At 38.5% G+C, this 16039-nt stretch overlaps 1 protein-coding gene across 2 annotated transcripts in view; it reads left to right on the top strand.

The window, feature by feature from the left end:
• The first annotated feature begins 298 nt into the window (after positions 1-298).
• Positions 299-16039, top strand: part of lrrtm4l1 (leucine rich repeat transmembrane neuronal 4 like 1) — a 41735-nt gene continuing 25994 nt past the window's right edge. Inside the window, exons 1-2 of one of the 2 annotated variants that reach the window (XR_015868046.1) lie at positions 299-725; positions 12840-14529. Coding sequence is in view for 1 of the 2 variants with exons in the window: in XM_088435783.1 (XP_088291909.1) it covers positions 722-725; positions 12840-14464 (1629 nt within the window). In the remaining variant the exon portion in view is untranslated. The remainder of the gene's footprint in view (positions 726-12839; positions 14530-16039) is intronic. The other variant, XM_088435783.1, reaches the window with a different exon arrangement.

Genomic DNA, 16039 nt, shown 5'->3' with positions numbered 1-16039 from the left:
CAACGTGACACTGGCTCAAGCTTGCACCCTCTCAACCCGTAATAATTGCAATCCTCCAGCATGCCTGCTGCAACGCAATCCCGATTGAGTTGGGGGAGCGAATTGATGACTGAACAAACAACACATCTCATATTTGACCAGAAGCTCCTGCAGCTGTTCAACAATGCATCGAGTGCTTTCACATTCAATGCCCCCCCCCCCCCCTCCGCGCACGCGCACCCCACGCATTCGGGCGCGCACACGCATCTGGGTAGGTTGAGCACTAGCCCCTGCAAATCCAGCACACTGCTGACGTGCGCTTGCATGGAGCACCTGCTTGGGAAGGCTGCGCCCACATCTGCGCCACAACCGTGCTCCGTTTGACTTTTCACACTTTGGAAACGTGCAGATTTTTTTTGTACGCGTTTCAAATCATGCTACAAATCCATAAAGCCATTCGCAACTTGGGCTTTGATGACACATGTTCTTTTTTTGCGTGGCGACTTTCGCAGCTTCGGTGCGCATTGGAACAAACTTTGAACGCTTGAATCACCGGAAGGTTTTCATTTTTTAGTTTTTTTTGTTTTTTTTTCGTATGAGTGATGGAAGGTGAGTCACCGTTTGCTTGAGGGGTTCCACCGGTTTTGAGGATTCTGGATTGGACAAGCGACACTAAGGGAAATCGTGATCAGTGAGCAGGATTGCGCTGCCAGGAGCGGAGCGGACGCGCGGATGAGACAACATGGGTGAGTAAAGAAAACATGTAGTATCTACAAAATGTAGTTAGATGCATTTAGCGCTTCCCTCGATAACAATGTGGACTGTTAATTGACCGTGTGTGCCCCTCTTTTAAGTTCAACTGTACTTTCAGATTTTACTCTTTAAAAAATCTGCATCTAAAAATTAGTAACAGGGGGGCTTTCACTAAGGAAACGAATTAATGGAGGTCATATTTTGATATGTTGTAGCATAATTGCGAGGCGTGCTGGGTGGGTGACAAACGCGACCTATCACTCAATGCTTAATTAGTAGAATCAAAAGACGATCTTTAAATGATAAGATTTGTCAAATGGAAACGCGGGGATCAGCTCGTAACCCCCCCTCCCCCCAACCCAACCCCCTCCACAAGCTGTGGCAAATTTGAGTCATTCCTCTAACTTCTGCTGCCCCCCTTCTCAAACAGCTCCTCCAATCTCATCCCACACGCCTCCTCCATTTTAGTGCTCAGAAGCTCAGGAGCCACAAACCCACACTTCCCTTGCCTTCTGCAGCTTCAATCAATCTTCATTTTAATGCGTTGGGAGGGGTGCTTAAAATACAGTGCTGAGTTTAGGATTAAAAATATCATGGTTTTTGCATTCATGGTGAATACTGAATATGCACTCAGGGACTCTCATTTTACTGTCTGCTCACAAACACAGTGGCAGCCTGGCTTGAGAATTTTTGAAAATAGCTCCATTTGTTTATCAAACGTGTCCTTCTCACTCACCCTTTCCATGTTTTAGTTTTCCAAACATACATTCAAAATAGATCAAGTGAAAAATATGATCTGTGTGTTGATTTTACAAATATAATGCTCAGTTTGTTGATGTGTTTCATTAATTACATTTACTGTAATTTGTGCATGTTGTTTGTAGTGATGAAAACACAAATGCATCATGTTAAGCCCTGTTTCCTACACTTGAAGTTTCTGAAAATTGAGATCATATTTCTTTTCACAAGTGTGAAAAAAACCAGAAATGATCAGAATGGAAAATCACAATAAAACAATTGAAAAAATAATTGACAATCTCAATCAAATTCAAGCAGTATTATTATTTTTTTGAGGCAGATTATTTGCTGGATCTTATTATATTGTAAACCATATCATGAGTTGATGTAACCCAGGCAGAGGACCTTCCACACTGCCCACACATACAAGCATAAACACTGGCTGAGATTCATTAAGCAGCTTAGCGCGACTAATTTGCACCTTCTATTATGCTTTTTCATGATTTCATTCCAACTAGTTATTCAACAAAACCATGCATTTGTCAGAGTATCAACTCTAAGTGAAGGTATCCTATTATACAACCCAGCATGTTGTAGATCGCAATTAAAGATTGGAATTGTAGGAAAAACATAATAAACAAAAATGTGTTGGTGGCCATCAGTAGGTTAAGCAGACAGCTACTAGCCTGTTAGGCTATTCCTGCATCTTTGCCACGATACCCCAAAAAAGCCAGCAACAATTAGCTGCATTTTCTCATTGTGAAGCTATTGAAAAGGCATTTGACTATTAAGTGGTCACTTTTATCATGAATGTTTTAGAAAAGTTTCCAAATTGGCTAAAAAAATGTGCAGAAATTCAGTGTTGGCTTCTCAGTTGCCTGGTTAAAGTTATTTCCTTCTTTTACAGAATTTGATCAAAATTGTAATTTTTTTTTAATTTTATTCACCAACATGTTAGTCACTTTATAACTTAAAAAAAAAAAATTATATATATATATATATATATATATATATATATATATATATATATATATATATATATATATATATATATATTTATTCTTTTTTTTGTAACTAACCATTATTGTCCTTGTACAAGCAGACGTTTTTCAAACAGAATTAGATCTCATTAGATTGTTCGGATGTACCCAACATTCTGTCTATAATGTGTCTCTTGACAGCCATCTACATCTGCAGTAGAGAAGTAATCATGCTATTTTATGCACAGCTCCACCTCAAATAGTAGCAGAAATGTTCAAAAAGTACACTCAAGCCAGCGTTTCTATTTTGTAAAATTATCATGAAAGTGATCATTAAAAAAATCAATTCAATCCAAGATACACCTTTTTCCTTTGCTAGAGATTGAAATTGGTCCTTTGAGGGGTGATTATTTCTGGAAAGCATTTTGAAAAAAAAAAAAAAAAAAAAAGTCCTAACAACATTTTAACGGAAACATTTAAAAATACTATTTATGTTTAATGTTTTAGTTATTTTTCAGATGATCCTGAAAGCCTCAAACAAATAAACCTTTTAATTTAGAGGATTCAATAAATAAATGCTTCGTTATCCTCCTAACATAGCACATCGACTGAATCAATTGAATGAAAATTGATTAGTGTCAGTACTAGCTTATAAATAATCACCAGTTTTGGGTTATTCCCACTAAGTAATAGCAAAGCACTGTGCGGGCCTCAATAAATGAAACCTTGCTGTGTTCACAAATTTGCAAATGAAATTTCCGCAGGAAAACAGAGCAGATTTTGAATCACTCAATTTGGCAGGGATGGCTTCCCTTCCTTGCACAACAGGTTACAACCATTTTGATAGATCTGTAGATGACAAGTTGCCGGACTTGAGACCAAACAAAATGACAAACTGTCGGAATTGATGCCGTAACCGTCCTTCTTGGCATAGGTAATTAAACCACCCAAGGGGAGAACGAAGCACATCAACCACGCACACACAAGAGAGATTAGAGGTGAACAGCATGTCTCAATGGGGTAAAATTCAGATCTGTGACCTCTTGAAATGATTGTGGCAGCCAGGAGGAAACAAGCACCGGTTGTGGAATACCAATGGTTCTCTAGCGAAAAATACAGGCAGAGATCGAAAAGAGTTAGAAGAGACAGGTCCTGTTTGGACTATGGTGGGTCCTTGACAAATTATATCGACTACCTTCCGCTATCTTGTGGTCAACAAGAATCAACTGAAGTTCAAGACATGTAAAACCAATGAAATGGTAATTGACGAAAACCAAACCTTGCCTCCCAGAGAATCGATGTGTATTAAGGTTCCTACTTTAGACCCGAGTTAGACATTAGTCCAAAATGGTCATGCCGAGCTGTAATCCATTGCTATGGACATTGACACTTATTGAGGCAATTGGTTGCCTGCCGTCAAACTTATTTGTTGGTGAGTCTATTTACTTTGCGTCATGAGCAAACAATCATAATGAGCATCCTTAAAAAGATAACCCAATATGAAAGCTTTACACAATGGGAGTGGAGTAACAATGTTATATGTCGAAACGGGGTTTGATTAGTGATTCTTGGCACCGAGTGAACCATTGTGCATGAAGCCTTGCATTAATCATGGTTGCATAAGCCACAAAAAGGAAAATCGGATCCCTGCCAGAATTTCTATTGAAAATGTTGGAAAGTGGTTCTTGTGACTTTGTAAAATGTTAGGCTGTAGAGATGCATAGATGAAGCAACAACTAATTGATTTCATATAGCCATCTATCCATTTTCTAGAGCCATGTATCCTCACAAGAGTCAAGGGTTGATGGTGCCTATCTCAGCATATTCGCCTCACAGTTCAAGGTACCCGAGTTCAAAATCCACTTGGCTCCACCCTACCTGTGTGGAGTTTGCATGTTCTCTCCAAGCCCGCGTGGGATCTCAGGGCACTGCGGCTTCCTCCAACACTCCAAAAACATGCAAGATAGGTTTTTGGACGTACTAAATTGTCCTTAGTGGTGATTGGGTCCGTGAACGGTTGTCTATCTCTGTGTGCCCTGCGATTGGCTGGCAACCTGTTCAGGGTGTCCCCTGCCTACTGCCTGAAACCAGCTGGGATAGGCACCAGCAATCCTGCAACCCTTGTGAGGATAAGCGGCTCTAGAAAATGGAGGGATAAATTTATGACGTTACGGCCAAAACCAGCAACCAAACCATCAAAAAGTTGTTTTCGCGAAATGACAAATGCACAAGAGCTAAACAGGTAAAAAGTATTGTGCCCAGTTTTAAATTATCCCCAAACTTTTTCAATTGACTATATTTAACAAGTAAAACATAGAAAGTGGAGAATTTAAAAATACCTCAAGAATTGGGCTTACTTGATTAGTTTTCCTACATAACCGTAATGCTATAACGCTGTCCATGGTGCTGAATTTTCCTCACTACCTTGAACCTCTCCGACGGAGGGGGAATGTTGGCGTGTGTTGACGAAGGTAGCTGTTCCTTTGATCTTTTCAGGGGTGGTCCAAGGCCTTTGACCCTCTCTGATAAGGGGCTTAAACACAGTATTGTGATAAATATTGTTTGTGGAACACACAATTAAGCAGCTTTTCAGCACTGATTAGTCTTTACCTGAGAAACTGTGATTTTCAGTTGACTGCAAGTGAACAAGGCAAAATGGCCATTCAATGAGCTGTATAAAAACTGATATTTTTTTCTGCTTAAATCCTCTTCTACAAATGCAATTGTAATTTGCATAATGTCTCAAGACTAGTGAGGGAACATAAAACATTACTATAAAGAATTTTGGGGGGGTGACATGAAAAGGTGTAATAGTAAAACAGCACTGATGTGTCAATTAATAAATTAAATGGGCAAACCGGGCCATTAGCAACCCAGATTAATAAGCAAAAAAAAAACAAAAACAAAAAAAAACCTTCCTCTTGAAAAAATTAAAAATCTCAAGATTTAATGTCTTGGGTGTTTTCTGAAGGGGGAAATCTTTGTTAGTATAGCTACAGCTCTGCTGGAGATTGCCTTAATTTTCCGAGATATTAACAATTCCTCCTCATTCATCCGTTCCTCTTGTACTACCGTGCAATTTTGGAGGGAACTGCTGTTTCTAGTGGGACTTGTGAAATCTGCATGAATCAGCATATCCAACTAAGTCTCATTTTAAATTGGTCGAGTCCAAGGGAAGGCCGCAGGCGGGACACAGAAGAAATGTAACCAAAAGTCAGAGATTCCATGTGTGACAGGGAGAGAAACAATCACACAGCACTAATGAGTCTGTGTGCGTGACAAGCGACAGTGAGTGTGCCGGCGAGATACAGTTGTCTCCGCTCTATACTAGATTTGGATCTAGTGTAGCAGAATCCTGTACTGTCTCATTTTTATTTTGATTGTCTACATTTGAATACATATTGCCAAGCGATTGCATTGTAGCCAAGAACTGTATCTCATGACTCTTTAATTATAAACAAAATGTGAAACGTGCTCAGTAATGTCAGAAACAATTGAAATTTCCAAGTCCAGAACAGTAAACTGCGACAATTTCAAAGTGCAATACGCACATGTTGTGACAAGAGCTACCGTAAAGTCTGCCTGCTTTTTCAGCCATCAGCTAATAAACTCCATCGCATTTATTTGCTGAGCTGAGGCACTCACCTCATCTTGAAATTGCTCTATGCCTTTTGATTTCATCTTCAGTGTGTGCATCGTACTTGGAGGGATACCTAGGAGCATACATTTGCCTTTGTCATGCAACAGCAAGAACACAAAGACTTTAGCAACTGCAAAATAGCCCCACAGAGCAAAAAATACCAAAAACAGACTTATCAGGAATACAGCAAGTAAATTGGGCTTCAAAGAACAGAAATTCTATAAAGCCATCAGCTCTGTATTCTGATAAGCCAGCTATGACATAGCAACACTTTTCTCCGTCGAAATAGTAGAACAATCATAGAAGTCGAGTAAATGTTTTTGCAAATATGTTTAAACATTGGCTTAATGCTAAAAACTGTTTTCCCCCAATGTGACTTGGTAAGGAAAAAAAATGTACAAACATGCTTGAACATTAGGATACCTTTTGAAATAAAACTGTCCAATTTCTGATCCGCCTTTTTTTTCTGCAATGTACTTTTTGCAGGAATATTTTGTCTACTGCGATGATTGGCCAATATTTCAAAATGTTGCAACCTAGTAATTTCAAAAGCGAATGTGTTATCCTCAGATCCAAATACAGGGGACAAAACAAAGGATTGATTCGACCCAATCACAGAGCCATATTGTTCTCTTGCCCAAAATCATAGACCAATGTTTGATATCAAGTTATAATTTGGCTGCTTCAGGTGATTCTTTCAACCTTATGAAGTTTCATAATTGGGGTGAATCCAACCATTTCATAATGTGAGAATTGGAGCTCAACCATCCTTATCCGCATATACAGTGTGCCTCGATGCCATCACCCCTCCCTTTCCTGTTGCTTAAAGTCATTGCGGCTTTCTGGTTAGGGTAAAAAAAATTGCACTCTGGAACAAATACTGCTCGATTCCGACCAAAATGTCATAAACAAAATTTGGGTGAATTGCTTATTTTTAAAATCCATTGGTCAGTCCACACATGTGGTCGTTTTCGCACTGCCGCGACACATTTGTCTCATTTCTGCACATCTGTCTTTTTTTACCACTAGAAAAGCAGTTTCTTAATTTTTATGGGAGTTTAGATTATTTAAAAAGTAAATAATCAACGCACAGCAGCTAGTCAATAATAATTGAGATGACTCAGTAGCCATATAGTACAGTAAATGACTATGATAAATGGGGCAATCTATAGACATGTAAAACCTTCACTGCAGCACCACATTTAATGTGTGTGAAAAATTGACGTATGTTAATACCCCTCAATCTTGTGGAGGAGCGAAAGTTCTACTCTCCATACTATTCTGCATATTCATACTCATCGGTACAGTTAATGGGTCCACTTTGTGAAATGTCTTAAGGTGGGAATAGGGCTTGAAAAGTTAATAATTTAAGGCTTTCTCTTTTTTCTGAAGAAAGAGTCAACGAGCAGCTGAATCACAGGCTATCGACTTTTATACTTTAGGAGGTCAATGCACTCATGAGACCTTGGTTATAACATCTCCCAATAAGCCTGTCAGCATAAGTGAGCTCACAAAATTGACTGTTCATCACATCAGTTTATAATGTAGATTGTCCAATTGCCATTACTCATCACTCTTTAGTAGCCAGCTTTTCCTTCATATGCAGCACTGTGGTGTTCTTGTATAAAACTGTGTATTTAAGGCAGATTTCTCATTTCCATTTGGTTTCCTTTTCACTTGCTGTAAAATAGGCTTTTAGCATATATCAGCCACTTAAAAAGCTACCTGTTTTTGCTATAAATTGATTAGCATACCCAACTTCCAAATGTTAAATGATTTCCTCTCAAATAGTCTTCATTGGCTACGACATACTTAATTTCAATATTGTAATGTCAATGTGTCCAGTGAATCACAGATGCATAAGATGGTCCCCTTGACTTATAATATGTCACATACTTTGAGCCCTGGGAGTGCTTTTCATTTTATGTGCCCTAAATCTAAGTGCGCATGGTCAGTTATGTCGTAAATCACAACACTAAAGTGCCCATCGCAGATTCTGCTTGCCTAAGCTCAGTCACACATCATGCACTTTTAAACCAGCAGCTTCTCTGACTGGGAAAGAGATCGGCTGAAGCTGAATTTTCTAAAAACGCCCAGTTTTCATTCAAACAGAAGTTAAAATTTGACTAATTAGTTTGCTTTAGTGTAAAAAAAATGCTTTGACCTTTTCGATATTGCAGTGTTAGGTTAGATTTTGGACCCTATATTCATGCCCAGCGCAATTCTGGCAAGAGGCGCGGCCTCACTTTATTTAAGCCTCTGTCCCACTGAGGGGCAAACATTGGCAAGTGTCTGCAAAGGTAGCGGCTCTTTTGATCTCGTCAGGGTGCGTTCAAGGTCACCAACATTCACCAAAAAAATGCAAACTTGATTTGTAGCCACTTAAAGCAACTTCTCTCATTTCCTTTAATTGCCATGTGTGAAAGGCTTGTTGATGTCCTTGAAATAGTGGAACGAGAAACTGATTTTTTTGAGTCCATGTAGGAGGTCGAAGCTTGTAAATTACCTCGATCAGGAAATAGCAAGCAGACCTCCAAGACCTCCATTGTCTTGTAGGCACTTCCTCCCTAATGCCCCCATAACTGTGTAAAAATGTGTTCAGCCAATTAATGCAATTCACCAAATTTGCATTCATTACTTGCCCCAATACAGAAACTCAAAATGGTACCTATGTGTTTATGGGTTTGCTAGGAAAAAAAAAAAAGCTTATAAAACCTGGAGAAACCTATTTATCGAGACAACTTGCAGACAGGCGTACTTGTCCCTTGGGCAGAGACATCACACGCATCTTTGATAGCGGCTCCGACTGCCATTCATCTCCCATTCAAAATGCATCAAGGTTCTTTAATTCATCACTATTGACTCTAGAAAATTGTCATACTGACTCAGATTTATCAAACAATGACCAAGAAAATGACATGCAGTGAATGGAAGCCAAATGGCAGCACCCCCATGCCCTCAGAATCATATACTGTAACCCAGGACGGCAAAGGGCCATCGGCCAAATTCCCATACACGTTTAACGAAGTTTACTCTGCAGCTTTACCGCACTCTCCTATAACAATTGTTTGATACTGTTCAAAAACTTTTAGGCTATGGCTTTATTGTTTTATTGAGCTTTTTCATTGCAGTCATTTTAACATTGATATATAGTAACAACTAAAACAGCAGCGGTGGCATTTATTAGGGGCCCATTTCTGTTTGGTTTTGCTGCAACTTGATTTCATTAAAATATACCCTCTATGCATTGCTTACTGCGTACCAGCTCAGCCATATAAAAACACAAAACGAAAATGCCTAGTTGCATAATGGAAGGAGTTCATTGTTCTATTGTGCCTGTTTCTAATCCCAAAATGTCTCTGTAAAGAAACCCAAAGTATAATATAATGTTCATAAGCTGTTGCTTAGTTGAACATTTAATATTAAATAGCGGGTATAGTTGGTTTTCTGGCTCTCTTTTCATTTGTTTGAAGTGCTTCAGAACCTGACCTGCACACAGTTGGCCAACCCACTCAGGCACTCTGGCTAATAGCCTTTGCATCGGTGCTTAGAGCGTTGTGCATTCAAATGAAATATCAAGTCTTTGCAATGCCAAGCAACACGACAGCTGACTCTTCGGGGACTGGCACAACCTCCTATGAGGCTGGAAAGTAGTCTCATTTTTAAGGGATTAAAAAAAAACTTGCCATCAGTACTTAACCTTAGGTGACACATCAAAAGATGTGTTTTGAGGGCTTCTGGAAACTTGCCTTTACGCAATATTAGTTGTAAATATACAGGGGTATCTCAACTGCCAGTGTACAACTTACAAACTGTTCCTCGTTAGATTTTTGGCTTTATGTTGTGAATTTCGGAGATTACTGAGACAAAAATGAACTGTGATCTTTGTTGCTTTCAGGAAACAATTACCCATTGCTAAATTGTAATCATGTTTCGTAGATGCTGGTGTAAATGGCCCAGAATCAATTACAGAATGTCTATCCTCATTTTATAGTGCTGGGGAAAAAATGTTTCTGTTTGGTGACAATATTTAAATTGAAATATATATATATATATATATATATATATATATATATATATATATATATATATATATATATATATATATATATATATATATATATATATTTATTATTTATTTTTTTTTTACACAAAACTCAAAGTTTTATTAATGATTACCTTTGTATTTCAGATTTAGTTGTTCCTCATAAGTGGTTAAAAAGGAAAATGTACCCATCTGGTTTTGCATTTTAAAATATGACATTACAACATCAAAAAAAAAAAAAAAAACACTAGTCTTGGTTTTAGTATTTTTTGTAACATATCTAGTTGTCAAATTAAATGAACAGACTTGTAATTAACTGACAGGAATTTCACTGTAAATGGATGGAATCTTTGTATCTCCAAAATAATTTATTTAAATTTAAATAATTTACCCCAAAATTGGCAAGATTGTTCAACCACTAACATTGCATCGTGAAAGTTCGCTAGCTATTTTTAACACAGTGGACTGGTCAAATATTTGTCAAAAATTACACCCACAAACATCAATTTACTCATTCATAGGATATATTTTTTAAATAATATATAATATGAAATTCACTATAATGGGAATTATGAGGTTTTGACCCAGTGCAAGGGAAATGCAGTTGTATCGAATAGTTACGTTGGGAGATGACGTTACAATATCATCTCTATTACCATCAACAATGCCATATAGTGTGACATAATTATTTTGTTCCACCCCTGTAGATGAGACAGATTCCTGCTTTTTTGGTCATATCCATTCACTGACAATTATGCTCAAACAAACCAGTGGAATTTACGGATTTCCCTTTGCGATATGAGAGTTGTTTTTAATGCAAGAATTTGAACAGTTGTCGAGATGTTCAAGTTATTTTGTATAGAAAACCATAGATGCCTCTGGGAACAATTGGTCAAGCTTTGTGAAGAAGAAAAAAGTGAGATAATCAGATGTTCATGTAGCAGATTAGATTAAATCTCTTGGGTTGCCATCTAAAATTATTTCAGCTTTTTTTTTTTTTTTTTTTTTACTTCATAGCCTCTTTTTACTGTTTTTATGAGCATCCCCAAAGAAATTAAGCCTTTTGAAGAACTATTTTACATAATTTGGCCTTTAAAACATTGATACTGCATATTGATACTGCATAATTGCCTACAAGAATCACGCAAAGTATGACCTGTTAAGGTTTACTAATATTTGTAATGAAAACGAGAACAAGACTACAGCACTGAATCATGGGTTGATCAAGAGTTCTCCATCCTGTTAAATCTCACAGGTGATTTGATACATACTTGTTTCTTAAACTTTTGTCTCTGTAGGGATCTATACTGATTTCATATGCACTAATTCCAGTATGCTGTCAAGCAGCTACGCCAATGAGAAAATGGCTAAATGCCATAGCTCTCATGCAAATCATATAGCCTAAGGTTTCAGGACATCAAAAACGGTTTGCCCCCTCTTTGGACTCATGAAGACCCTTCTAACTGCTCCAATGAGAATATCATTGTAAGAAAACTAATGAATGGGTCCGGTGCATTGAACATTTAGCCACTTCACAGAGCAGCTAATGGATAAGATGGAAGCTGCCGTGCATTTATGGCTTGGAGGAGTCATGAGATTTATTAATAGGACACATTTTCACGTGGCACGCTGTCCCTACTCTCATTTACTCACCATCATTTCACATCACTTACATCCTCTATCGCTGTTCTTAATTGTAATCTGCATTTTGGTGTCATTTTTTAAATTATTTTATGAGAATTTGTGCTCCAAAATAGAATTAGAAAATAACAAGCAAACTGCACCAGACCTTAGACCATGCCACAATTTAATCCATCCTGAGAATATGTAGTAATTCTACCATAAATAACGGCTATAATATGTGGTCCTCTGATTTGTAATGAGGAAGATAACATCTCTGTCATTGACATTGTAAAACCCCCGCATCATATTCTGTAATGGTCTTTAACAGGAGTACCGTATAATCCTGTGTTAGTGGGCTTGTAAACGCTAAATTTGTTTTGTGCTGTGTCCAGTGTTTCTTCCAACATTATCAGTAAATAGTATGCTAATAGAATTGCATATGTCAGAAAAAAAAATCTTTGGATCATAAAGTCAACGGACAGGTCTGCTTTTGGAAATTCCCATATATCCTGCACACTGGAATGTAAGATGCACTAGGTGATAAGGCGCATTACTCCACATGAAGGAAACAAAGTACAGCAAATTAGGCCAGCTGATGAACTTCAACTGTAGATTCAGCTCAATTAAGATTGTGTTTTTGGTAGTATGTAATATTTTGTAGACAGATGTAATATACCTTTTTCGGTACAGTATGGTATTTTTTTTTTAAATAACACAGTGCACACTTTATATGGACGTTTCCAAGACCTGTTCATTGAGACTGCACCTCATAATCCGGTGCACGTTAAAGTCAGAAAAATGGAGTAATTGATTTTAAGTGTGCAGTTACAGTAACTTGAAAAAATATTGCGAGGCAGTAGAAAGCAAGCACATATCAAATGTGTGGAAATGCCACATAGTGTTGGTGTTTTTGTTGTTGAAGTCAACTTGTTTTCGTCACTGATCGGGAAAAGGGACACCTTGTCAGGGTAACTTTCGGGGTACTGATTGTACAGAATGTTCTGTGAATTTTGTAAGAACACAAAGAAAGGTTTATGCGAAATTGGTATCATCTTGAATGATATATTTTCTTCCTTTCTAGGTCCTATGCTGAATGATGGACGAGTAACACACCTCCTCTTTCCGCTCCTCCTCCTTTTGCGAGTTCCTTTATTATTCAGCTTCGGTGAGCGCACATGCCCAAATAGCTGCCGATGTGAAGGGAAAACCGTTAATTGTGATTCATCTGGCTTCTTGGACGTCCCAGAAAACATTTCAGTTGGGTGCCAGGGTCTCTCCATGCGCTATAATGAACTGCACACCCTGTTACCATATCAGTTTGCTCATCTGGGTCAGCTTCTCTGGATATACTTGGATCACAATCAGATTTCAGCCGTCGACAGTCGAGCATTCCAGGGTGTCCGGAGACTTAAAGAGCTCATTATGAGCTCCAACAAGATCACATCTCTGCACAATTCAACATTCCACGGAATTCCCAATCTTCGTAGTTTAGACCTGTCATACAACAAGTTGGAGATCCTGCAGCCGGGACAATTCCACGGTTTGCGAAAGTTACAGAACCTACACCTCCGGTCAAATGGCCTCTCTAACATCCCCATACGGGCATTCCTTGAGTGTCGAAGTTTGGAGTTTCTGGATTTGGGCTACAATCGAATCAAGGCTCTCACGCGCACCACCTTTTTAGGGTTGCAGAAACTGATGGAGCTGCATCTTGAGCACAACCAGTTCACCCGGATAAACTTTTTTCTCTTTCCTCGACTTGCCAATCTGAGATCACTATATCTGCAGTGGAACCGCATCAAGGTCGTCAATCAGGGACTTCCGTGGACATGGTACACACTGCAGAAACTTGACCTGTCTGGAAATGAAATACAGACCCTGGATCCAGCTGTGTTCCACTGTTTGCCCAACCTTCAAGTTCTCAACCTGGAATCCAACAAACTGTCCAACGTATCGCAGGAAGCGGTGTCGGCATGGCTCTCACTCACGTCTATCAGCCTTGCTGGAAACATATGGGATTGTGCGACTGGCATATGCCCCCTGGTGGCTTGGTTAAGAAATTTCCGTGGCACCAAAGACACCACTATGATCTGCAGCAGCCCAAAATATCTTCAAGGAGAAAAAATTATGGAAGCCACAAGGAACCATGGCATCTGTGAGGAAACTGATTACGTTCTGACCGAGACGCCTTCGCCAATGTCCGAGCTTTTTTCTGAAGCAACCAATGAGCCGACGTTTGCCCCCACAAGCGGTTCTCCGCTCTTGCCGCCAACCTTCGGTCCACACCCACCTTTCCGTCCTCAACCTCTCCCTCATCCTACGTTCCCAGGACACATGAGCAAAGACCCGAGAGACTCGATCGCGCGTAGTCGGCCCACTCACGTACTACCCCCGGAGATGGAACATATGACGCTGCATAAAGTGGTGGTGGGCAGTGTGGCACTCTTCTTCAGCATGTCTCTAATTTTGACCATTATCTACGTACTGTGGCGGCGCTACCCGGGTGCGACCAGATTGCTCCACCAGCGATCCATGGTGGGGCGAAAGTGTCGTAAAAAGAGTCCCGAGCCGGAGCAGGACCTAAGCACCCAGCTGCAAGAGTATTACATGAGCTACAACCCTGCTGCCGCTCCAGAGGCATTGGAAGTGCTTGGCAACGGCACGGGCTCCTGCACTTGCACAATGTCTAGCTCCAGGGAGTGTGAGGTATGATCCAACGCATCAGCCTAAAACTAGAAATCACATTCTAAATACAAAGGCTCATCAGAAAGGTAAATATTTTAGCAAGAATGCTCTCTAAAATACTAATTAATTAACCTTGACTCACGTTTTTATTTGCAACGTTACTTTAATGCCTCCAATTATTCAGGATGTAACCTTGAGCTCAACATTCTAAATGTTGTTTTTAAATAAAGTCATTCATGTTTTTTTTTTAATCATAAAAATCAATGTAAAATTGCTTTAAATTTATTGACTCAAATTTAAGGTTATAATTTTAACTATAACATTGTATTCATGCTCATATTAAGGAAACCATGAATAATTGGACACTAACACAAGTAAAAATTATAAAATGCATCCGTGTTGCATGACTCACCATTTTAGCAAGTCTGGCTGCTTTCACAATTTTCTACTTTGAGTTTGTGGCAAATGCTTTGTGACATGACAGCATATGAAAAAAATACAACATGACACCTCGGTCAACATACTACTCTACATTTGGGGGAAAGTGGAGTGTTCATGTGTGGGCGTTCTCTGAGAAGCGGGTGATTCTAAATTTGCTTTTTGTTGAAGCTTTTGTCGAAACAGTGATAAATCTTATAGTCATAAGGATTGTTGCAGGATTAACCGTTTTTTGTTCCGAGCTATCCAGATGGAGTTTTCTCAAGATGATGTGTGAGTGAATTTACAATTACTTTAAGAGGACAAATAGTCCGACAATCGCCTTAAGTGTTTTAATCTTTAATAATTCAAAGGCTATTTTGCACACTGCCTTTTTCTTTTGAAAGTGGTATTTTGCAATCCAACGCAGCTGGACTATGCTTCTGATTTTAGGGGGAAAGTGATGTTAGCATTTCAAATGAATCAAAATAGTTTTTTTAAAGACAATAAAATATAAATACACAAAAAAGCTTATTTTGATGCATTCTAAAATACAGCCAATGCTGATGTAAGTGGATTTCCTTCATACAGTCTCTTCATTAAGAGCTAACCTCTGCTGTTTATTTATTTATTCTTTATTTATTTATTTTTGTAGTTTTTACTTATCAATTACTGTTTGGACATAGATGCTCCATAGAAATACAATTTTTCTTTTCAGCATCTGAGAACCCCTCATTGGTATCATGGGTTTTATTTGTATAGAATTTCTAAATGTCCAAAAGAGCACAAATGATTGCACTCTTGACAAAATGATGGTGCTTTTATGATTTGGTAAGTTTGAACATTACAAAACGGGATGGAAATACAGCACATATTTCTAAAGTATTGTTTTGTCATATGATGCCATTGTGACTTAAATGTTCACATTTGTACCCTTCAGAAGTTTAAACACACGCATACAACAATACAGTTAAGGACAAAGATATAGATTTCAATTTGTTGTGCTAGTAATACCCTAGTGTTGGGTATTTTCATGAATTGCTTCTAATAAAATACTCCATCCAAAAAAAAGTACAACTTTTTTTTTTTAAACGATTCTGACTCAAAGTCCCCAGAAACGTTCCACAGCTTTCATAAGACAAACAAAATGCAGTTTCCAAAGAATCAGATAAAGAAACT

Source organism: Hippichthys cyanospilos, chromosome 15 (genome assembly GCF_059441005.1).
Source record: "Hippichthys cyanospilos isolate Australia breed blue-spotted pipefish chromosome 15, RoL_Hcya_1.0, whole genome shotgun sequence".
Classification (NCBI taxonomy): Eukaryota; Metazoa; Chordata; class Actinopteri; order Syngnathiformes; family Syngnathidae; genus Hippichthys; species Hippichthys cyanospilos.
This window is presented reverse-complemented; position numbering and strand designations above follow the sequence as displayed.